Source organism: Marasmius oreades, chromosome 2, assembly GCF_018924745.1.
Source record: "Marasmius oreades isolate 03SP1 chromosome 2, whole genome shotgun sequence".
Lineage (NCBI taxonomy): Eukaryota > Fungi > Basidiomycota > Agaricomycetes > Agaricales > Marasmiaceae > Marasmius > Marasmius oreades.
Window position 1 is genome coordinate 4,903,542 of NC_057324.1, and position 21,975 is coordinate 4,925,516.

A 21,975-nucleotide genomic window follows, 5' to 3' on the forward strand; every position below is an offset into this window, starting at 1 on the left:
GATGAGCTGCCTCCCCTTAGCTATCAACCCAGCAACTCAATCTCAGTTCACCATTCTCAAACAGGATGACAAGAAATAAAACAGCCAGACTCCAACTTCTCACCTAAGCTCTTGTTCCCTTGGTGTACACAACATAGCTTCAACAAGCTTTCCTCCACAAGTGGTCAGAAATACGGTATCTCTGGGAATTGAGAACCTTTCAGTCAGCTGTCCTCAGGACTCGAAGGTTGAGCATACGTTGGGAAGGTAAATCATGGATACACCTAATTTAAGGGAGCATTTCGGAAGAATATGGCCCTTGTAGGTCCCAGGTTTGTCAGACGAGGGAATGAGTCAGAGGTTGAGAAGTGACACAACAGTCACATAAATGGCACAGGAGGCCCAGTACAGCCACACTGATTTCTACCTGGTGTCAGGAGGGTGAACTGCCTATGCATATGCCGGGCCTCAATCCCTGACACTAAGGATAGCATACGCCTACAACAACCCAACACCCACATAGGGCATGCTCTGAGGGGTACCAACCCCCAGTACTCTGACCTACTATGAGATCGTACTCCAGACTAATGCTGGTGAACCATCCTATGGGCCTATCGGCAATGGAGGATGACAAGAGCTGGTGACCAAGGAGAATGAATAAGGATGATGTCCAATATTGTGAATATCTGTGAACCATGTGGTGAACCATGTGGTGAACCATGTGGTGAACCGTACAATGAACCATACTCCTATAACAAGAGTGAACCTTCGGCAATAAGGGCATCCTGTGACGAGGACCGCATCTTCACAAGCTGGTACTCCAACGACGACAAGAGCATACAATAGACGGTACCCAACGTACACCAATGTAGTGTACCACATACCTAATCCATGCGTACCCCATCCTGTACTCTAATACAAGGGAAGGGACTCTAGGACGAGTCCGGACCACGACTGGATGGTGAGTCCTCTAATAAAGGCAACCTGGATGACGTAGAGCGATAGAATGGATTGGGCAGAGACAAGAGACAAAGATAGGAAAAGGATAGAGGATTAGGACAGAGAGATGATGAAAGGACAAAGGAGATCAAATTCTAGGGAACTACATACTAATAAGTACTCCTTATATACCTATCTAATAGAAAGGGTTGTACTCCTATACTGATGACCCTTCTCCTAAGATTAGGAGTACTCTCCTATGAATCGACCCATTTCACATGATATTTCCCTTGATCGTACGTTGAGTCCAACCGCAGTTGACTCTATAGGTGGAAAAGTCGACGGTAGGTGCTACCCCTGGTTCAGTTCATGACACCTGGTACCAGCACAGCCAAAGACTATATAAGTATAAATGCAGCCTTTTCTGCACTGTAATCATTCCTCCCAGCCCCCTCACTTTGCCGCCTCCCTTGCTTCTCTTACAATTCGCCTTCTTAAATGGCTTTTGTTGGTGCATCTGAGTTTTCTATCAAGGGTGATGTGTACAACTACATTCAAGGGAGTCAAACTATTCACAATACGACCCAAATTTTACCTTACAAGAAGAAAAAGGAACATACAATATATGATGAGGTAGGTATTATAGTTTCCAAATAGTTTCTCATTGCCAAATGACGAAAAGTGTTCATCAGTTCGATAGTTTCGCACGATCAGAACTGGGGATCATTACATGCTGAAAGATATATATTCTGGAGAGTATCCCGAATGATGGGACTCTGATCGAGAAGTCTGGGTTCAACACTCTACAGAGAGAACAATCTGTGTGGAAGGGACGGCATCAACAGAGGGAGATGACGGGGGAAAAGAAGGAAAGGCTCCACTATTTGTATGTATCCAGTACCATATAAGGGAATACAATATGAAATACACTATATACTACATGGACTCAGGACTAACGGTGATGTCAGAGCAACCACAGCCAATCATGATTGGCCGATCCTCAACAATTTGTACTGTGGAGATTTGACATCCTGATTTAGGCTCGAAGTTTACAGCAGTATTATACCATGGCTGTGAGGCAAAAGAGGTTTTTACATCAACCTTGTCATGATGGTCACATGTGGCTAATGCTGCCATTTAAGGCATGGGAAGAGGATTTTCAATTGGCTCTTTGCAGTCGGTATGATGGTGGTGATAGGAACTATGATGGTGAAGTGACCATGGTGATCTACAAGACAGCAAAAAACATGCAATTGTTTGCAATGAACAGGTCCAGCATCCGGTAGGGCACCCATTTTACGTGCTTTCTTAAATAATTTTATCTAGAGGATTTGTTCAGAACTGGTCCCTCTCAGCCATATGTGGCATGATGTCATGAACCAAAACACTTATGCCAGCTGAACCCTGCCAACCAACATAGTACTGGCCCCCCTTCAATTTTTCTAAGTCTTAATTGTATCAATAGATCCTTGTTATCAACTATCCCCATTCAATTCTCAGTAAATCCAACTGGCAAGTCATCTCTGCACAGGTCTGCACAGGTTTGCACAGTCATTTTGACTCATCTCTTATCTCTAGTCATAGCATAGCTGTACTCATGTATTAATTGACTCATTAATGACTCATTAGATAGATAACAGAATAGTATATAAGGCCTGAGGTTTGCAAGCAAACCTCAGCCTTGATATTTTTAACCCCTTGTAACCTTTTGTCTCTTTTGTCTCTTCTGTTTCTCTCTCTGTTTGTTTGCTTCTTTCTCTTATTTTTCTAGTATCTACTCAATATATTCTGTTTCCTCTCTCTCAAACTGTTAGGAGTCGTGCACATTCACGGGCTCACTACAACTATCAGGACTGATGGGGATTAGAGGCAACTGTATATAGTTAGAGTAACTACTTGTACAGTAGGTTTGGTGAATGCTTATGGTGATCTTTGCAAAGCAAAGGTGATTGGATGGTATGGTTGAAAGACTTTGATGCTTATAACAATGTTACAAGGTAGTAATTGAGGTGATTCACACAGTGAGTGGGCTTATAGGTCGAATATTGTATATTCAACGGTAAAAACAAGAGGTAAGAGTTCAGAAGGTAGGCAACTTGGGGGGAAAAGGTACAAAAAATATCTAGGTTGAGGTTTCAAGAAGAAACCTCAAAGTTTATATAGTCTACTATGTATGTACTTATTTAACAAATGTGGGCTGTTGTATGTATTTCGAGATGAGGTGTACATTCAGCATGGGGTTCTCGGGGAATTTAATAAAGGGGTACTCGGGATACTCGGACAATGAAGGAGTACTCGGCGAGGGGTACTTGGCACGGGGTACTCAGTGAGGCTGTACAGGCTGTGTGTATGGCAGAATTGAGTAGGGTTTGTTGGTAGAAAATTATAGGGGGACTGTCCATTGGTTAGTATGTTTCAGTGGGCCAGAAAAGTGAACAGTTCATAACACAAACCAATCTCTGTCTGAATTCTACTGCTCAAATAGCACCTCTAAGCCTTCTGAAACCATTCAACACCCTTGGATAAGTATTTCCAATCCCAAATCACACTCTAGTTGTAGTGAACCTCTAGTAGTATTCATTGTGCATCCCTAATCCCCCTGACTTGTGTCAACTTGATGATTCTCTGAGTAAGTCTTGAAACCTCACCTGTTGAGTGCATCAGTAGAGTTTTCAATTCCTGACACATGAACTTCCACTATTAGTGTGAAGCTACTTCACTTATTTGGTGGTAAGTTTAAGCTGCCTTACACTGTCCTGTTCAAGGCAGACCACTGATTGATCCAATAGTACAAACTAAGGTGTGGTGAAAAGGAACTGTGGATTGATTCCAAGCAAGGGACTTTGATCTGTGGACTGGAAGGACCAATCTGCCATGAATCTTCTGATGTCATTTATGGCATTGAAGGTCTATCATCATTAAGCACTGACCTTCTACAGAACGACATCCTCTTTTGATACCTTGCTCAGAGACCTATGAATAGGCAACTTGATAAAAGCATGATTGCTATGATTAAACACTTGCCTTATAGCAGTGTGTGTGAAACAAAATTTAAAACTAATAGGCCCATCATTGTTTCAACCATAAAAAACACCACAATTGCAGCTGGAGGGATATTCTGGTACAAACCAAGTGGGTAATGCCTTGACAATGAAATGCAGATGGCAGATGGGAACACCAGGTGAGCCACATTATCAGACAATGGAAGACAGTGATTGATATTCATAGATACACCCTGGTAAACGACTCTGGAGATTTCATGTTCAGTTTAGACTCTACCATTCTGGAAACCGATGCCTGGCTATCACAAGCTCTGAGAGTTTTTCACAAACTCAGAATCTTACTAGATGAGAACCTCTCGCAATACCGTGTGTTTTGTCTCCAAGTCAGCAGCTCATATCTAGTAAGCTAACTTCCTCTGCATTCAGAGTGCATTCAACCATGCATTACACTGAAAGGTCAAATTGATGATTCTGATATCTCTTGGCAACGACGTTCCAATGTTTCACCAATCTACCTGTTTGTACTTCCTTCCCAACCCTCCTGTTCATCCCTTTGTTTCTGGTCTCACCAAGAAAATGGGAAAACACACATTTCAAATGAGACATGCAAATACTTAGGTCTTCCAACCAAGCTCCAATGGAATGCATACAATGACCAAACAACTTACTTCTGGACTACTAAGGTGTACAAAGACATCCAGAAGTGGCAAATTCTTCGAGGATTTGACCCGGTTACCTCTGATTTTGCTCGCTACCTTGGGTATCCCAACTTTGAAGTTTTACGCCCGAAATCAACCCGCTTTGAAGACATGGAAGCAGGTACGCTCACCGAGTGTCCATTTTCTGTGTTTTGGTTAACCCTACTATATTCAGGCAATGAAGACCTCGCACTTGATGAACTGTTTTACGACACCGAGCCTCAGATCAAACCAGGCGAACAGTCAGAAGATAAAGAAGGTGACTATGACTATCCTTACACCTTCTTGTCCGTCAGCTCATGGATTGGGACAGTGAACTCGAGCTTCGGTTCGTTTTGGTCGCGACCCACATCACCGTTTTCATGTTGGAAGCTTTCGAGGGGTCGGATATCCCTAATATGTACTATCCAGGTCATGGGCTGTACATATATCCAATTGTCATGAGTCACTCAGTTTCGTATATTCTGCGTGCATCTCACCTCGAAAAAACATTGTCATCATCATTATGCAAAACTGCCCCGACATCAGAGTTTATCGTGGATGCGGCGCTTCAAAACGTACGTTCGGGTTTCCTAGCTGAGACCAACACTTGACGGTCAGAGAAAATAAACGAAAATCGAAGTGAGAGACGGAGCATACCTTCCTTTGCTTGTCTTCTGCACATCCATTTTGAGTGGGTATCCGCAACGGAAAGAAATGTCTCGACGGAGAGAAGAGCCGGGAGACGAGCAGTCAAAGTTTACTACGTAACTTCTGGTCGCCGCTGTCATTATTTCGACGTTTGGCACAGTGTTCGGGACGGCTGCCGGTGCCACGTCGCTAGGCACGCTGAATCCGAATACATATTCACATTCAACAGGCCTCCCTCGACAGCTATGAGTGTATTAGATCACGGGGTTCAGAACAGCCTTCGAACCGTGACCCTTAGTTGCCTTCCTTTCCCCTAGGACAGTCTTTCACCTTCTCAATCTCTCTGAACAATGCTCGTATAATGAACGCATTTCAAGAGGCATCCCATGTGACCATTCGAAATGCCACGTTCAATGAAGTGGGCGGAAACCAAACGAACAACTATTATACCACTCGGGCGATACAGGAAAGGGAACGTACGATTTACGACGAGGTGTGTAAAGTCTACTTGTGAGTGCGATTACAGATCGCTTACAGTCTGCCTAGTTCACTTATGTCAAACTCGGAAATGTGTACATCATCGAGGATATCCACCGAAGAGCATGTGCACGATGGAGCCAGGGTGAGGGAAGGCGGGAGGAGACCAGATTTCGGGCAGAAAGAACGATTTGTACAGCTGAAATAGATGGTAAACCGGGAAGATTTACAGCGATGTCGTACACAGGCCCTGAAGCGACGGAGGTACACGGTCATATTTTCTCTTTTGACAATATGCAACTAAGTTCGTCCAATGTCAGGCATGGGAGGAAGACTTCCGGCACTTTTCTCAAGCTAGGTGGGTCCACGACTTCTGATAGGAAATTTATCAGCGCTAGCAAGCTGCTTAAAGAACGGTAGAAACGCACGAATTATGCAGCTCTTTGGAATCAACAAGTCAAACATACCCATGCTGATATTCTACAACGGTACGAGTTTTGTTCAGTCTTTGGTAACGAAGCTCTTGGCTAAAGGTTTGTTCAATGTTCAGAGCTCGTGCCTCTTAGCCATACGTGGGATCGAATGCATGGAATGGGGAAAGCTTACCTGAGTGCCCTCGCAGTGAGCCTATTTCAAAAAATTTCTCTTTTTGTGTGCGTGATGACAACTGACCTGAAATAGAACAGCTGGAAATGTAATGAGACAGAACTATGGATAGATTCAAAGCGAGGAAGCTTGATTCGTGGAGCCGAAGGCCCCAACTTTGACATACACTTCTTCCATCGCCTTCCGGTCGAGACCCCGTCGTCAAACATCGAAATTCTGCAAGAGGACATCGTGTGGCGTTACCTCTCTCACTTTCCACTGAACAGAAAATTTGACGATGATATCCTTGAGATACTGGAATGGGAGTCATGGCGATGGAACGAGACTATAGACTTTAAAACTAATCGACCAATCATCCTTTCACCCATAACACATTCAACAGTGGCAATCGGAAGTCTGGACTGGGAGTCAACTTTCCGGTCTTGCCTCGATGAAGACTTCGGAACGGTGATCGCAGATGGGAAAACGAGGTGAGTGTCCATGAAGGCACGGACCCAGATTATCGAATGCGAAACTCCATAGATTCACGCTCCTCAATGAATACGAGCGGTCCGACTTTGAGTTAAAATCGGGGTCGTATGAAGATCTTGCCTGGCTGTCACAGGCATCGGGCATCTTCCACAAACTGGGTGTCCCGCTGGACGGAGATCTCTCCAAATACAGTGAGGTTTCTCTCCATAACCATAACCTATACAATAGGTAGTAACCTCGCCGCGTAGAGCTCATCGTGCCAGGTATCGAACTGAAAGGACGAATCAGTGACTCTAAAGTCGCACAACAACGGCGCCGCCACCTTCTATCCCACATCTATCTCTTTGTCCTTTCCCCGCCTCTCTCCCCCTCACCATGCCATTTCTGGTCACACGATAAAGCTGGTGACACCCGTATTTCAAATAAAGAGTGCAAATACCTCGGTCTTCCTCCCAAACTCTGTGTACACATTTCTTCATCCCGTCAATATTCCTGGTCCACCGAGATGTATAAAGACATCCACAGGTGGCAAGTCCTTCGGAATTTTGACCCGAATACTACCGATTTTGCTCGTTACTTGGGACATTCGATGATATATGAAGTGGTACAGCCCGAACCTGGTCGATTTGAAGAACTCGACAAAGGTACGCCCATTGATTGTTTAGCATGCTCTAGTGGTGTTTTCTAATAATCATTAAATTCAGAAGACGAGGATGAACTATCATTAGAGTCGTTGTTCTATGATGCAGAGCCCGATACCAAAGGTGAGTCTTGTTTTTCTTTCCCACTCCGGGTTCGGTGTTTGTTCCAAGGCTTATCAAACTCGGCAGTGGCTACGCCTCAAGACGATAAACGTTGTTGTGAGTACAAGCCCCCAGGACGAAATCAAACAACAATCACAAGCCCTCGAAGATGATTACGCCAAATTCAATCGAATTCCACAAATTCTCGAAGACTGGAGAATGGAAAGAGTGTGTGCCATGGAACGTATCAGGCTGCGTGGCGCTGTTCTCTCTCCAATCCGCCGTGTACCTGTCGAGTTGTGGAGGGAAATCTTCTCACTATTTTGTTTTTCAGGAGACCAATACCCCATCTCGCTTTACAGCGACGTGATGGGCACTACGGGCTACTACAAGTACAAGATAGAGAAATATATAGGGGTCAACGCCCGCCCTTACACTCTACTTAGCGTGTGCACTCACTGGCATTCTATTGTCACCGGAATCCCAAATCTCTGGTCGTCGATCCGGATAGCTGGACATTTCACCCTAGACCTTTCCCCCGCACTCGATTATCTTCTATCCAAGTCTGGCAACTCCCCTTTGACTATCCACATATCCTCCACATACCCCCTGCAACATCTACACCCCGACAACAGAGATAATGCTATTCAAAGCATAAAATTTCTCGCAGCTCATGCTCTCCCCCGATGCAAACGCTTTATTCTCGACCGTTCTTGCTGTGAATTCATGTCATGGGAAAGAATATGTCTATCATTTCCTGCATTGGAATCATTGGAGACAGGAATCCCTTACTTGTCCCTACTAGAAGCACCCGTCCTTAATCATTTGAAGATTTCACATATCCACGACCCACCGAATGCCATCAGGTTTCCTTTGGCTCGCCTGGTTTCTTTGGAAATCACAAATGACATCAATCTACAGCCCCTCGTTCTCCAAATTCTTCCGCTTTGCTCGGCTCTCCAATCCCTGAGCGCACCGTTCCGGCTCGCTGATAACCCATACATGAATAGCATTGCTTTCCCAGACAGTCCAAAAGAGATCTCGTCCCTCCAAAACCTACAGATCCAAATTATGGACTTCCGACAAGACCTTACCTTTCTTTTCAAATACTTCGAGCTCCCCAACCTCTCCTCCCTTGAAATTGAAGTATCGGACTCATCCTCATCTGTTTTTATTCCCCCCGTTACACTGGCAAGAGGTTCCGATTTTCCTACAGCCTTTTACCGGTCGGTGTTGGGTTTACGGACGCTGAAATTGCTTTTCCAAGACATCCAGTACCACAAATCCTCCCTCGGCCATATCGCAGATCTTTCCGGAGTGTTAACGGCAATGCCTTCGTTGACTTTCTTGGAAGCTCGGCAACAAGGATTATCTAACCCACAACCGAACAGATTAGCTGCCCTTCTCATTCCGTTGATCGTTTCCCCACATAGCACGATGGGCACAATCGTTCCCAAACTAGCTACCCTATCCATTTCTTACAATGCTCTTCTGTGTTTTAATTGTATACCAACCTCTGAAGTGGCGGTATTTAAGAGGAACATACTTGCTATGGCTGAAAGTCGAGCACAGCATACACAACTTACCGAATTACACTTAGGTTATCCAGGGTTCGATACCATATGTGAACGCCACTGCTATGACTCGGGAATATCGAGGGTCTTCAAAGAGTTGGAGGAAGGAATGAAGGCGTTGGGAAAGTACGGGTTAAAGTTTGTAGGTAGAAAGCTTGAATTACTATGGAAATAATTTAAATAGTTTATGACTTCATTGCGAATCATTGTCAGTTGTTTAAAATTCGATAATTGTAAAGTATCAATTTACAACAGGGATTTCGCCCATAACTTATAAGTGCTAAAGCCTAAGGCGGCCTGTGCCCGGTGATCTGTCGTTTCATGCATTTTGTTTAAACGAGAGACGTCGCGACGTCTGTCTCAAAGTCAAAAATTGAGTTTGAGATCTCAAAATCTCAATCTCAACTCCAATATCTGAGTCCCAATGAATAGCCAAGGTGGGGGATGGCTCATAAAACAAGATTATTGCTATTCTCAAAATTTCAACAGATCTCAATATATTTAATGTCTCAATTGTTCAAATCTCAAAATTATTTTACAATCTCAAAAACTCAACTCAGGCTCAAATTTGAGGGCCACGAGATTTTAAAGACCAGCTTTTAAGGTCAGAAAAGTACTGATATTCTTCACTTACTCTGTACTTACCTGCACTTTAATCTGGTCTCACATCGCGTTAGTGGCTGTGTTGTCTGTACTTTAATCTGTTCTCACTCACATCGGTGGCTGTGTCTGGCAGTGCCACCGAGTACTAATTACTGATGGCCGGCTCGGGCATATCCACGATGTCACTGGTACATGCACCACTGATGTTACCTTCCTCGATGGCCAGCTACACAATGCAGCTGCCACTTCTAAGGTCCGAAAACTGGTGGGTATACTGGCCTCTATATCTATACTTTGCTCTTAAAATCCCTCTGATTCAAAATTTATTTAGCTATTTTAATTCATTGAATACAGAGGCATCAAAATTACTCACAGTCCCAGTATTATTTATTTATCTCTATGGAATGCTGAGGACAGATAGATACCTGTTCTCACCTGGTCTTAAACTGTTCTTATGTTATGTTTACCTGTTCTCACCTGTACTTAAACTGTTCTTACCTGGTCTTAACCTGTTCTCACCTGGTCTCAAACTGTTCTTACACTGTTCTCACCTGGTCTTACACTGGTCTTACACTGTCCTTACCTGGTCTCAAACTGTTCTTACCTGTTCTTACTGTATTCTCACCTGTTCTCAAACTGTTCTTACACTGTACTTACCTGTTCTCACTGTATTCTTACCTGTTCTTACACTGTACTTACCTGTTCTCAAACAATTCTTGGTAATTCTCACCTGTTCTTACTCCATGCTTACCTGTTCTCCAACTATACTTGGTTGTTCTCATTATGTACTCACCCTCTACTTGACTCAACTCCATCCAGACTTCTACTTGCTAGGTTTAAGACTGGGCTTGGAAACTGAACCTGTAAGTTATTTACCCCGGAACTCACATGTACTCATTCTATACCATTCACATATACTCAGTACCTTGTCTGTCTATTCTACTGTCTAAATTTTACGCTTTTGGTGTATCGGGTTGGTTTGGTTCGCTTTCTACGCTTATCTTCAGCTCTCTAATGCAACATGTATTCATCTTTGTGATATCCCGGCTCAGCCTTTAATATATTATAATTTATGAGTCAATAGTCAATGAAAAATCGAAAAATAAAGCATATAATGCGCACCTCATAATCGGACTCGTTGTTCCTTGACGAGATTCCGAGATACTCAAAGAATTTGTAAGGGTACATACTTGGTGTATTCCTGCATTAAGTCCCCATTAGGGAATAGTGGCGGTGCAACAGCATTGTGGTCCAGTTTTCCCATGATTTTGTCTCGACGCGCACTTACACTGACCTCAAGCCCTTAACTGCATGTACATTCCCAGTTTTCTCCCAGCTTTTTCTTTGTCTCACCTGGTCTTTATCTTATTTACCTGTTCTTTCCCGGTCTTACCTGTTTTTTCCCTGGTCTTACATGTTCTTTACCTGGTCTTACATGTTCTTTACCTGGTCTTACATGTCCTTTACCTGGTCTTATGTTCTTAAATTCACCTTGTCTTTCAATCTGGTCTGCAAAATCCCCATGCCCCAAATTTGAGATAAGGTTGAATTTATGAGTTTAAATATCTAGAGAGAAGAGATGAGACAGGTATATCTATCTATGTATGTATGTACAGTATATAACATATCAATCTGAAGCATTAGAATTGGTGTTATTTTCCTTAGGAAGGGACGAAGAGTAGTGTTAGCAATTGTGATTGCGTTACACGCGCGCGCACGCTATATCACGGACTTAGGAATTTTTCGGAAGTCAAAAAAATTCCTAAGTCCGTGATATAGCGTGCGCGCGCGTGTAACGCAATCACAATTGCTAACACTACTCTTCGTCCCTTCCTAAGGAAAATAACACCAATTCTAATGCTTCAGATTGATATGTTATATACTGTACATACATACATAGATAGATATACCTGTCTCATCTCTTCTCTCTAGATATTTAAACTCATAAATTCAACCTTATCTCAAATTTGAGCCTGAGTTGAGTTTTTGAGATTGTAAAATAATTTTGAGATTTGAACAATTGAGACATTAAATATATTGAGATCTGTTGAAATTTTGAGAATAGCAATAATCTTGTTTTATGAGCCATCCCCCACCTTGGCTATTCATTGGGACTCAGATATTGGAGTTGAGATTGAGATTTTGAGATCTCAAACTCAATTTTTGACTTTGAGACAGACGTCGTGACGTCTCTCGTTTAAACAAAATGCATGTATTTACTGCGGTGATACACGCCCGCTTGAGTTTGGCCTCAACGGTACCGAATTACAGGACCCTGTTAATACCCTAAAATGCCTCCTGAGTCTGGACCCCCCGACTTCTATCCGGATCCCAAAAGGAAATCGCTGTCCGAAGCCACCTCAGGCATCCATCGTCCAGGGCTTATTTTTATCCGGACAAGCAACTTAGGCATCTACTTATATAGTATAAGATTTTTGTAAGTATGAACAAAAAGGTTTGTATCTCCGTACGGAGCTGGACAGTGCCCTACAGTACACGCGAGTCTACCGATAAATAAATGCTGTAACGCGGTTGCTGGTTGGAGGTCTACCTGCATCCTTAACTTTATCCGGACGGGCTCAGGTATAGGCGGGACCCCATGTTTTTATCCGGAAAACTGGCTCAGGGATTGGCGAAACTTTGGCCTGATTTATCCGGATGGGGCTCAGGGATCTCAAAAATTTCCCCCATTCCTATCCGGATAGGGCTCAGGCATCTGGCCCTATTGCCAGGGGTCCTCGTATTACCCAAAGGGAGATTCCGAAAGCCTTGTCTTATAAAAAACCCCTCTTCAGCGTGATCCATCCATTCATAACCTTCATGTCCGACGTCGAACAGCAAATCAAGAGCGTACAAGCCGCAGTGGGTAACTCTGATCCATGGGTCACTGGCACAATCCAGGTTCCTCCTGATACTCTCGACCTATACTATCTTGATAAATCCAGTCTCCCGCAACCCCAGTAAGCCAACCTCATTTGCTGTTAAGAACCGTTCCAACCTCTTCTTCGTATAGACTCCTGAAATTGACGCCGGCCGCCGCGGTTGATGACCTCAACAAACTATCCATGTCCTGCGATAGAGCCACCTTCGGACGTGCCAAAGAAGAGTTGTTGGACGAATCCTATCGAAAAGCGGGGAAAATGGACGTCGAGCGGTTCTCCTCCAAACTCGACTCGAATGTCATTCGCCTTTTACCCGGCATTCTATTCCATCTCTTGAAGGGAGAGGATTTAGACAGGAAGGTTGACGCCGAGTTGTACAAGCTGAACGTTTACGGTAAGCTACAACTCCTTCGCGTGTTGGTTCTATGCTAACCCTTGCCATCTTCTTGAATTCATAGATACAGGATGCTTCTTTCGCGTACACAAGGATACTCCTCGAGGCGAACGCATGTTTGGCTCTCTGGTCATAGTCTTTCCAACCCCTCACACCGGTGGCCAACTTGTTCTTCGTCACGACGACAAAGAGCACAACTTTGACTCTGGCACCGTTCTATCCAACTCTCCTTCTCCCAACGACACCATCGCGTACATTGCCTTCTTCTCCGACGTCGAACACGAAGTATTGCCCGTCACCTCTGGCCATCGCATTACGTTAACCTACAACCTCTACTTCTCCAAATCGACCGCTCAAGTTCCTGATTCCCTCCTGGTACCAAAAACGAACTTCAAATTGAGAGACACTATTTCCGCTCTACTTGACAATCCTCAGTTCCTTCCTAAAGGTGGCTTACTTGGATTCGCGCTATCCCACTCTTACGCTGTTAAAAGCAGAGGAAGTCTCAATGGGATTCTGCAGGTACTCAAAGGGGAAGATGCCGTTATACGCTCAGCATGTGAAGGCCTTGGCCTCGATCTGGCCATCCAGAGCGTCATGGGGAATCAGGTCTTACTCGATTACGCTATCGATTTATCAAGTTATGGTGAAATAGAGGGATCGTTGGTCGCTCTTGTTCTGAACGAAGGACATGGAACGCTTATCCATCCTTACAACGACGAACCTGATTGGGAATATGGAAACGAAGGTGACTGTTCGAAAGCACTGGCTTGGATTAAGGGTTTAAGTGAAAGTAGGGCGGGATATGAGTCGCCGTATATTGCTTATGGGAACCAGGCGAATTTGGGGTTTGAGTATATACACTTGACTTTGGTCGTCGCTTTTGGGCCTGTGGGCGATAGGAAAAACTGGTCGGCTTACAAAGGTGAAGAGCTGCTATAAAATTTACTGTACCTCACATAGTCGACGTTGCAACGGTCTATGGCGTCAATGACTCGACTGAAAGGTGATTTCATCCACCGTTGCCGCCAGTCTACGGAACGGGCGGCAGAGAAGCAGGGTTTCCCGGCTACCCGGCACAGCTCGTGTTAGCGCCCGGCTCATGTCCGAGAAACAGGCGCGAGTGCCGTGTTTTCGGTTCCATCTAAAAGTTTCATTCTGTCTCCTCGAACTACAGGGGCATCACTGCTTTTGACGTGCCCCGTGTGTGTTCGGTCAAGTTCGAAAGCAAGTGCGGTCCTTTCTATGTGATATTTACACGTTACTCAAATTAATCACATGACTCTTGCGCAAGAATGGATAGATGGGCCGTTGAACGTTTGAATTTGAGCATTCCCATTTTGATAGGTACTTTCTGACTGATGGGTCTGCATGATTTTCTCCCTATTCGATAAATTGCACACCGCGTGGCGAGAGCAGAGTCCTGTTGGCCGGGTGCGGCACGGCCTTGCCATTCCGGGATAGATAATATCAAACCTCAGGTGATAGCCTACTCCCTTTCTCCTTCTCTCCATCACCTTCCTGTTCTCGTTTCCCTCTAACTGCTTCCGGTTCCCTCACCAAGTGTGCAATGCAAGTTCTTCAAGGGGCGTCTCACGTGTCGATTCACAGTGCCACTTTTAACAACATAGATGGGGATCAAATAATCAATAATTACACCACTGTTATCAAAGACAAAAAAGATCGTACGATTTACGAGGAGGTAGGCATATCAAGTTTGAGAGATGTACCGGTCGTTTAATTTCAATGTCTAGTTCAATTATATCAAGCTTGGAAATATACGCAGCATCGAGGATATTTACCGCGAAGATTGTGTGCAGTGGACACAACATGACTGGGGGTTGGAAGGAGCCAGGCTTCACGCGGAGAGAAAGATTTCCACTGCTAAGATTGAAGGAAAGCGGGGAAAATTTACGGTGGTCTCGTATAGTGGTGAGAGGGCGACAGAGGTGCGTGGTGCTATGCTTTCCGTGAATTGCGTCCCACAACCATACTTTAGATTTGGGAGGAAGATTTCCGGAAGCACTCGCAAGCCCGGTGGGTCGACTGACTGAGATATCACCGACGAGTTGCTGAAGTACCGACAGGGACGCTCTGAAGATGCAGCTGTTCGGAATCAACCAATCACACATCCCCATGTTGATATTCTTCGACGGTGCGTGCTGTAGTCAGCAAGCTTTCGCTTTCCTTTAACAGATTGGTACAGAGCTTGTTCCTCTCGGCAGCGGGAGGTGGGAACTGATTCATCCACTCGGGAAAGCTTACCTCAATGCCCTTTCAGTAAGTGTGAAGTGATGGGTTTGTGTGCATGATAACAATAAATTCTCATACAGAGGGGCTGGGGATGCAGCGAACACAACCTGTGGATCGATCCAAAGCATGGGAAATTAATCCGCGGAATGGAAGGGCCCAAGTGTCCGGGAAATTTGATGAATTTTCTTCCCTCATTGACTAACGACGAAACCCCATCAACCATCAACTTTTTACAGGAAGATGTTGTGTTTCGTTACCTTTCCCGGCTTCCGTTAGACAAGGAATTCGACAAGAGAGTTTTATCGGCACTCACATGGAAACTTCCCAGTCCGGTGCTTAATCTTACGGAAATGAAGACCAATCGGTCACTTATCCTCCCAGCCTTAACAAACCGCCCAATTGCAGTAGGACGTCTACTTTGGAGAAGCGCCCACAATCGGAAATGCCTTGATTCCAGAGTAATGATGGCAGATGGAAAGATACGGTGAGGCAATGTCCGAAACGCAACCCAGCAGGTCATCAACAACTGATATTATGACAGGTTCACCCTCGTCAAAGACTCAAAATATCTCTATGTCCAAGTAGTATCACGACCTTCGGAAGACGAGGCTGCCTGGCTGTCCCAAGCTTCAAGTGTCTTCCACAAACATGGAATTCCGTTGGGTGGGGACCTCTCCCAATATGGTGCGTCTTCCTATCAATTCTTTCTATCCAGACTAACCCCGGGATGACAGAACTTATTGTGCCGGATATTCAAATGTCAGGTCAAGTCGATGAGTCGGAAGCTTCGCGTCAGCTGCGCCAGAGTGTCTCTAAAATCTACCTCTTCGTCCTCTCTTCTTCATACGCCCATTTCTGGTCTCACGATGCAACTGGCCGCAAACGGATTCGAACAAAGACATGCGAATACCTTGGTCTTCCGATCAAATTTGATGTAGAAGTATATGCGTCCCGTAAACTTTCCTGGCCATCTAAGATGTACAAGGACATCCATAACTGGCAGGTCCATCGAAAGTTTGACCCGACAACCGCCAATTTTGCTTCTTACTTGGGATATTTCACCTACAAGGTTGTACGAGCGAAGGAGAGTCAATTTGAGGAATTGGAAAATGGTGCGCACATAGACACTTTTCGGGGTTTCCAGTGTAACAATTAATGGTTCCTCCCTCTCTAGACAGCGAGGAGGACTTCGCACTCGCTCAGCTCTTTCACCATGATCTTGACGCCGTTATCTTGCGCCATGCGCCCTCTGGCCCAGAGGTTTCCCAGAGGCAATCTGTTGCCGGGAAGGTATTTTCCATCTTGGACTCTCCCGTAATAATATCTTGATTAAATTCTCAATACCAGACACTCAATCGGTCGATAGCAACTGCAGGAAAGAGCCCGATGACAACAATACGCCGCACTACGTTACCTCAATCCCATCCGACGTCATCTGGCCATATACCTCGCGCTCCGGTTTCTACTTCGCTCAAACGCCCGAAAGACTCTGGACTGGGACACGACCGTAATCGGGTGAGGTCATCTCGCAAGGTAAAATACATAGATATATTCGTTCTCATTCGCGTTGGTAGGAGGAGCCTTCGAAAACCGAACTTGAAAAAGGGAAAGGGAAACAATCGAATGCAAACTCTAGTACCGCAAAACTTCCGGCAAAGCCGCTCAATGGGCATATGACATTGAAGGCACCGAGCCGAGGAGCAGAACCTTCAGGTGGAACGCAGCGAGGGTCGATATGGCGGTAGTAAATAGGTCGTAGATCCATCCTTTCCCCCCTCCTACTGATCTCCTTCCTCCCACCCGAAATCGGTTTCTTTGAGTTTCGTAGTACAATTCGATGTCAAAGTTGTAATGGGACGCATAAAGCATGGAGGATGCGCGCTGGGCACGTGTAGAGGAACGATCGTGGAGTGGTGAAATAGTAGGAATCAGGATATAGCTTCCTTAGCCGGTGGATGATCGTAGGTTAAATAGATAATCTGGGCCGTAAGGATAACCTCGATCCGTTCATGCAGTAAAAATCGTTCAAGAAGCTAGGCAAAGGAGGGGGCTGCTGGCGCGCAGGTTGGATCTTGGAGCGTTGGCGTTTCAGCTGTAAGCGGATCTTCTGGTTATGTCATTCCTGAGAACGTTCATATTCATGACCTACAGAGATATTGAGTCGCAGATTAGTGCAAGCAGGACAGTACAAGCAAGACGAGAACGTGCCCGTCCAGACCATTTCCATACTCCACTGTCTTCATGGTGAGATACTAGAGTCCGCATGGGAAAGCCACACAGATAAGCTAGAGAGCGAGTTTACGGGGAACTTGTCTCCAAGTGCATGAGAGCTCGAAATTGAAGTTGACGGGAGAACGAATGTAAGTTCTGGAACGAGTCACACGCATGACGTAATCACAATCACTGCCGACGCACAGCCCCCACCGAGATTTCCACACGCTCAGCCTCTTACTCTGACGGTCATCTTCAGCGTTTGAGCGGCAAAGAACTCGACGTACTCGACCCTTATTTGTCCGGAGTGTTTCGACGCAAGGTGAGAGTGGCTTTTTAATGTTACTAAATTCAAATGATACCCATCCTCCACGGAGCATCTGTTGCAACTTGCCATACAATTGCTTGAAATTGTGTTTGGGCCTTTTGAATTGAAAAGGCACCATCTGTCGTGAGCTGGCGCGCCATGTTGTCATGTGGAAGAAAGACAGTAATATCCCCGCCGTGACAGAACCTGCAACTTCTCTTCGGCGCTATTGAGAACCGCTGCGTTCCCGATGACATTCACCAACTTCATTCTAGCAGTATCGGCGCTCCATTTCGACCAGGCTAGCGAGTGCCAAGAGCCATAATACTTGCTAGCTATGTTACGAAAGGCACATGAGATACAACGTCCATCCTAGGCGGGCCTCGGTACTGAACAAAAGCCGATAATCGCATTCAATATTTTTTTTACCACCGATAAACAGGGTCACATATTTACTGTACGCACTCACCTATGGACGACCTCCGCCTTTTGACATTTGCCCTCCACAATCTCCTCCTATGGACTACAGCACACCCGTGAGCGCAGAAACACAATCGTACATATTCGATCCACTCGGGACGTACTTCGTCGTGAATCTCGCTGGAGTGGTATCGGAGACAGGGTTATGGGGGATCTACCTCGTGTTGTTCTCGTGGGCGATGAAATTGCAGTTGTATGTCCTTTTTCTTTTTAATTCAGAAACGAAAGGAAGAGAATTGAGAGAAACTGATTTGCTTTGCTTGTAGAACGCGAAGCAAACTTCGAAACCGTGCTAATATCCTTATTATCGTCGTTACATTGGCCTTATTCCTGTCATCGACGGCATTATGGGCTATGAACGTGTCTCAATTGACCATGGCGATACGAGGGTTCTTCTTCAAATATCCAGATCTTGGATTGTTAGATCGGTGGTTGGCGTTTAACGATGATATTAGAGGATTTGGACTACCCATGGAGGCGTTATTTCTGATCAATGTACGTAAACATCTACTTTTATCTTGGAACCTTTGAAGGCCGACACTTTCTACCTTTACGCCCAGATGCTTGTAGGCGATTCGGTGGTAATATGGAGAGCTTGGGTGCTTTGCCAGAATACCCGTCTACAGAAGTTCGTGTACGTCCCGATTGTCATGCTGTTAGCGTGTGTTGGTGAGCTGGATCCTTAGGGATATGAACTTCAATCACTGAAGTTCTTCCAGTTTTCACTGCCATCGGGTTGGATTGTCTTTCGAGTAACGGTTACCATGAACAGAGTACCATACCTGCAGGATCAAAGGCGTGCCGATGGGGGCAACCGATAGCTTGGGGGATTTCATTAGCGACAAATGCGGTTTCGACTAGTTTCATCGCGATCAGGGCCTGGTATGTTTCTTTCTGTTTCCTGGATCAATTGTCTAACTTTGCATTCTTCTACTCTCGATAGGCAACACCGTCAGCTCATGAAATTAAACTTTGGAGCGCGTAAATCGAGAAGTCAGAAGGTTTTGATCATACTTGTCGAATCGGGATTTATTTATTGCTTATTTTGGGTGCGAGTTTTTTTTTTTCATGTTCGTCCCAGCAAACTTACAATTGACTAATTGTCTTTCCCAATTTTCAGATGACTCAACTTAACCTGTTCTTTGGCAGGGAACCTAAGAGAAATTTTGTCAATTTCCTTTGTATTTTTCTAAACGCCATCGGTGACCAGATTTCGGTACGTTCACTTCACCTATCTGTCCTATTTCTGTTCTTATGTTTGTTCCCTGGACTCATAGGGCGTATACCCAACTTGTATCATCATTCTCGTCAGCATGCATTGCAGCATGTCCGAGCCTGACTCGAGTGTGGAAATGTCTTCTTTACCCCCGAGTTTCAACTCGGATGGGAGTCGCCGGGCGGGGGGAAGGAAACCGTCACCGGGAGTTTTATCGACTATAGAATTCAATCCTGGGATTTCGGATGTTGGATCTGGGTTCATTAGTACTCGGATTGCGGATGTGGACAGGGAGCTGTTTAAGAAGGGTGGAGAGAAGGAGATTGTGTAACGTACGGATTAGAGCTCACGATGGGGACAATTGATTAGTTTGACTCAATTTATAGACGTGATTATTGTATTTTGCAGTTACGATGCTTTATGTACTTCACGTGTCTTTCTAATTCTCCCGAAGGTGGTGATTGGCTCTCGAATCTACTGTGAAAGTATGTATGGTTGAGGATCATAAACTACTATGGCGCTACGGTTGAATCAACCATTCTTCAAATCAGGTGGTATTTCGATTTCAATTTCTCATGAACCATAGCTGTAACCCGGCCGGTGCGAAGTTCAACCAGGCTTTTGAGGGTACTTAGCTGCATCATCAGTTGAATGACTGTTTATATCTTTCAAACGAGATGTCCCGGACACTCTCTAATCATGATTGTCTGTAAATCTTTGTACAGTCGTTATAACGCGAGTATATATCATCGGAACTCACTGCTTTTGCCGTCGTCTATCGCAGCCCTGTTTAGAAGCTGCGGCTTGATAGCCGACTAACTGAGAAATGCCGGGAAAGGAAGGCAATTATGTACGCAACAAGTGCGACCATCATGCATCATGATTCCATGGCTCGGAATGTAAGCGATATTAGGTGGTGAGTTATTATTAGGTTAAAGTTACTAACCATTTTCTTTCACAAGCCGTTTTGAACTGCGTAGTATAGTGATTATCAAGCATACGGTATACACTGACTTCGCTTTGACTTCGGACGGTAACGCTTTACTCAGCTACATACTTTGTTCCGGCCCTCGGCATGAGCACACGCATCGCCTGCGGCTTCTGTACATTGGAAGCTCAGTTCAGTACACTGGTACAGGGTGGGTGAATGTACTCTATACGGCGCTGGGCTTTGACTAATCTTGATAACCAATTTTTAAAGGTGTTTAGCAAGCATATCCCGACAGAAGCGATAAATACAGTGTATAAAAGACGAACGCAAACTCACCCAATGCTCAGTATCGAGCAAGCTAAGTATGATTACTGTCTACGATTTAGGACCTTCCAAATTTCCCGAACACCTTGGTAGTTCACCCCACACGCGAAAGGTCATGTAAGTTTTGTCATCCATATCTCCAGGCTCCATATATTGACCTCAAACTCTTTGAAATGACTTAGATTTTCGCTCAACTACAAAAAGCTCCCGTTCAAAGTCTCCATTATCACTTTGGGTGAGATTGAACGGACTGCAAAATCTATCGGCGCACCTCCAACCACGTCCAATCCGGACGGTTCACCCAAATACACCGTTCCATTCATTCAAGACTCTTCCACCGGTGAAGCTATCTCTGATTCACTTTTAATCGTGGAATACCTGGACAAAGCGTACCCAACAACACCGAAGCTCGTCCCTGAAGGCACTCGGGTTCTACAAGCCGTATTTGCAGATGCTGTTACCGCAAAGGTCTACGCCCTAATAAGTGTCTTTATTCCCAAATTCCTGGAATGGTTCTCCCCTGAGTTCTTGGCTGAAATTGAGAAGCGCATGGGGCCGCCTAAGCTGCTCTCACAGGAAGAAACGAAGGAGGTATGGGCAAAAGGGAAGAAGAGTTTCGATGAACTCTTGAGCGCGTATGAAAGCGCTGGAGTGGGAAAATTCGTGGTGGGCGGTGATAAACCTGTGTTTGCGGATCTAGCTTTGGCGGCGATGCTTTCTGGTGTGAAGATTATGTTTGGGGATGAGAGTGAGGAGTGGAAGGACGTGAGTGGGTGGATTGGGGGTAGAGCGGGAAAGGTAGTAGAGGAGACCTTGAAGTATGAGAGAGTATAATCTACGGCTACAATCCGGCCCGATCATGCCGCTCGATATTCAAAGTCCTTACGCCAACCACGCAACATTAATCATATATAGTATCTATTGTATACAGTAGATTGTCCCTGACGGCGGTTTTTTTAAACCTGTTCTCTCGAGGTGTATGGACTGAATACTGTAATAGCGACAATTGAGAAGGAACACTTCAGACTTTCACTTTTCTTCCCCTTAACTCTTGCTTTCCTGGCGGTTGTTATGGTCTCGGACAGTCGGACTTGAACGGGATGTGTTCCAGACTGTTTTCTGATGGATCTAAGTATATGATATTTAATTTTTTATCGTCCAATCTTTGTATAACTTATCTTAGAAGAAGATGATATTGATATTTCGGATGAAGCGGGCTCAGGTAGTCGGCTGCTCTTCGGCAAACAGCCCTGTG

At 45.0% G+C, this 21,975-nt stretch overlaps 6 protein-coding genes across 6 annotated transcripts; all 6 read left to right on the forward strand.

The window, feature by feature from the left end:
* Positions 1–5,609: 5,609 nt before the first annotated feature.
* E1B28_005296 (uncharacterized protein) lies at positions 5,610–6,102 on the forward strand (the record flags this gene model as incomplete). The annotated part of the gene is made up of 3 exons (XM_043149850.1): positions 5,610–5,741; positions 5,795–5,989; positions 6,046–6,102. The coding sequence occupies 3 exons, from the start codon at positions 5,610–5,612 to the stop codon at positions 6,100–6,102; spliced, it is 384 nt and encodes a 127-aa protein (XP_043014458.1).
* A 1,205-nt stretch (positions 6,103–7,307) lies between these two features.
* Positions 7,308–9,294, forward strand: E1B28_005297 (uncharacterized protein; the record flags this gene model as incomplete). Its single annotated transcript, XM_043149851.1, has 4 exons — positions 7,308–7,446; positions 7,507–7,566; positions 7,633–7,662; positions 7,706–9,294. 4 exons carry the CDS (start codon positions 7,308–7,310, stop codon positions 9,292–9,294), a joined length of 1,818 nt encoding a protein of 605 aa, XP_043014459.1.
* A 3,206-nt stretch (positions 9,295–12,500) lies between these two features.
* Positions 12,501–13,940, forward strand: E1B28_005298 (uncharacterized protein; the record flags this gene model as incomplete). Its single annotated transcript, XM_043149852.1, has 3 exons — positions 12,501–12,682; positions 12,736–12,998; positions 13,063–13,940. Exons 1-3 carry the CDS (start codon positions 12,543–12,545, stop codon positions 13,938–13,940), a joined length of 1,281 nt encoding a protein of 426 aa, XP_043014460.1. The 5' UTR covers positions 12,501–12,542.
* Positions 13,941–14,498: 558 nt separating this feature from the next.
* E1B28_005299 (uncharacterized protein) lies at positions 14,499–17,083 on the forward strand. The gene is made up of 11 exons (XM_043149853.1): positions 14,499–14,700; positions 14,753–14,947; positions 14,998–15,035; positions 15,086–15,153; positions 15,205–15,278; positions 15,332–15,735; positions 15,793–15,935; positions 15,986–16,363; positions 16,426–16,541; positions 16,599–16,766; positions 16,826–17,083. Exons 1-11 carry the CDS (start codon positions 14,569–14,571, stop codon positions 16,994–16,996), a joined length of 1,887 nt encoding a protein of 628 aa, XP_043014461.1. The 5' UTR covers positions 14,499–14,568; the 3' UTR covers positions 16,997–17,083.
* A 616-nt stretch (positions 17,084–17,699) lies between these two features.
* E1B28_005300 (uncharacterized protein) lies at positions 17,700–19,931 on the forward strand. Its single transcript, XM_043149854.1, has 7 exons — positions 17,700–18,442; positions 18,516–18,744; positions 18,810–18,918; positions 18,969–19,131; positions 19,193–19,298; positions 19,370–19,465; positions 19,527–19,931. The coding sequence occupies exons 1-7, from the start codon at positions 18,288–18,290 to the stop codon at positions 19,794–19,796; spliced, it is 1,128 nt and encodes a 375-aa protein (XP_043014462.1). The 5' UTR covers positions 17,700–18,287; the 3' UTR covers positions 19,797–19,931.
* Positions 19,932–20,753: 822 nt separating this feature from the next.
* On the forward strand, positions 20,754–21,573 carry E1B28_005301 (uncharacterized protein). The gene is made up of 2 exons (XM_043149855.1): positions 20,754–20,837; positions 20,903–21,573. Exons 1-2 carry the CDS (start codon positions 20,761–20,763, stop codon positions 21,552–21,554), a joined length of 729 nt encoding a protein of 242 aa, XP_043014463.1. The 5' UTR covers positions 20,754–20,760; the 3' UTR covers positions 21,555–21,573.
* Positions 21,574–21,975: the final 402 nt, after the last annotated feature.

Bases quoted from the DNA above. Each gene is read 5' to 3' on its own strand.
- E1B28_005300 (XM_043149854.1), top strand. From the start codon at position 18,288: ATGGACTACAGCACACCCGTGAGCGCAGAAACACAATCGTACATATTC. The intron at 18,745-18,809 runs GTACGTAAACAT...CTTTACGCCCAG, and splicing joins AGGCGTTATTTCTGATCAAT to ATGCTTGTAGGCGATTCGGT. The intron at 18,919-18,968 runs GTGAGCTGGATC...AAGTTCTTCCAG, and splicing joins CATGCTGTTAGCGTGTGTTG to TTTTCACTGCCATCGGGTTG.
- E1B28_005299 (XM_043149853.1), top strand. From the start codon at position 14,569: ATGCAAGTTCTTCAAGGGGCGTCTCACGTGTCGATTCACAGTGCCACT. The intron at 14,701-14,752 runs GTAGGCATATCA...TTCAATGTCTAG, and splicing joins ATCGTACGATTTACGAGGAG to TTCAATTATATCAAGCTTGG. The intron at 15,036-15,085 runs GTGGGTCGACTG...AAGTACCGACAG, and splicing joins CGGAAGCACTCGCAAGCCCG to GGACGCTCTGAAGATGCAGC.
- E1B28_005301 (XM_043149855.1), top strand. From the start codon at position 20,761: ATGATTACTGTCTACGATTTAGGACCTTCCAAATTTCCCGAACACCTT. The intron at 20,838-20,902 runs GTAAGTTTTGTC...GAAATGACTTAG, and splicing joins CCCCACACGCGAAAGGTCAT to ATTTTCGCTCAACTACAAAA.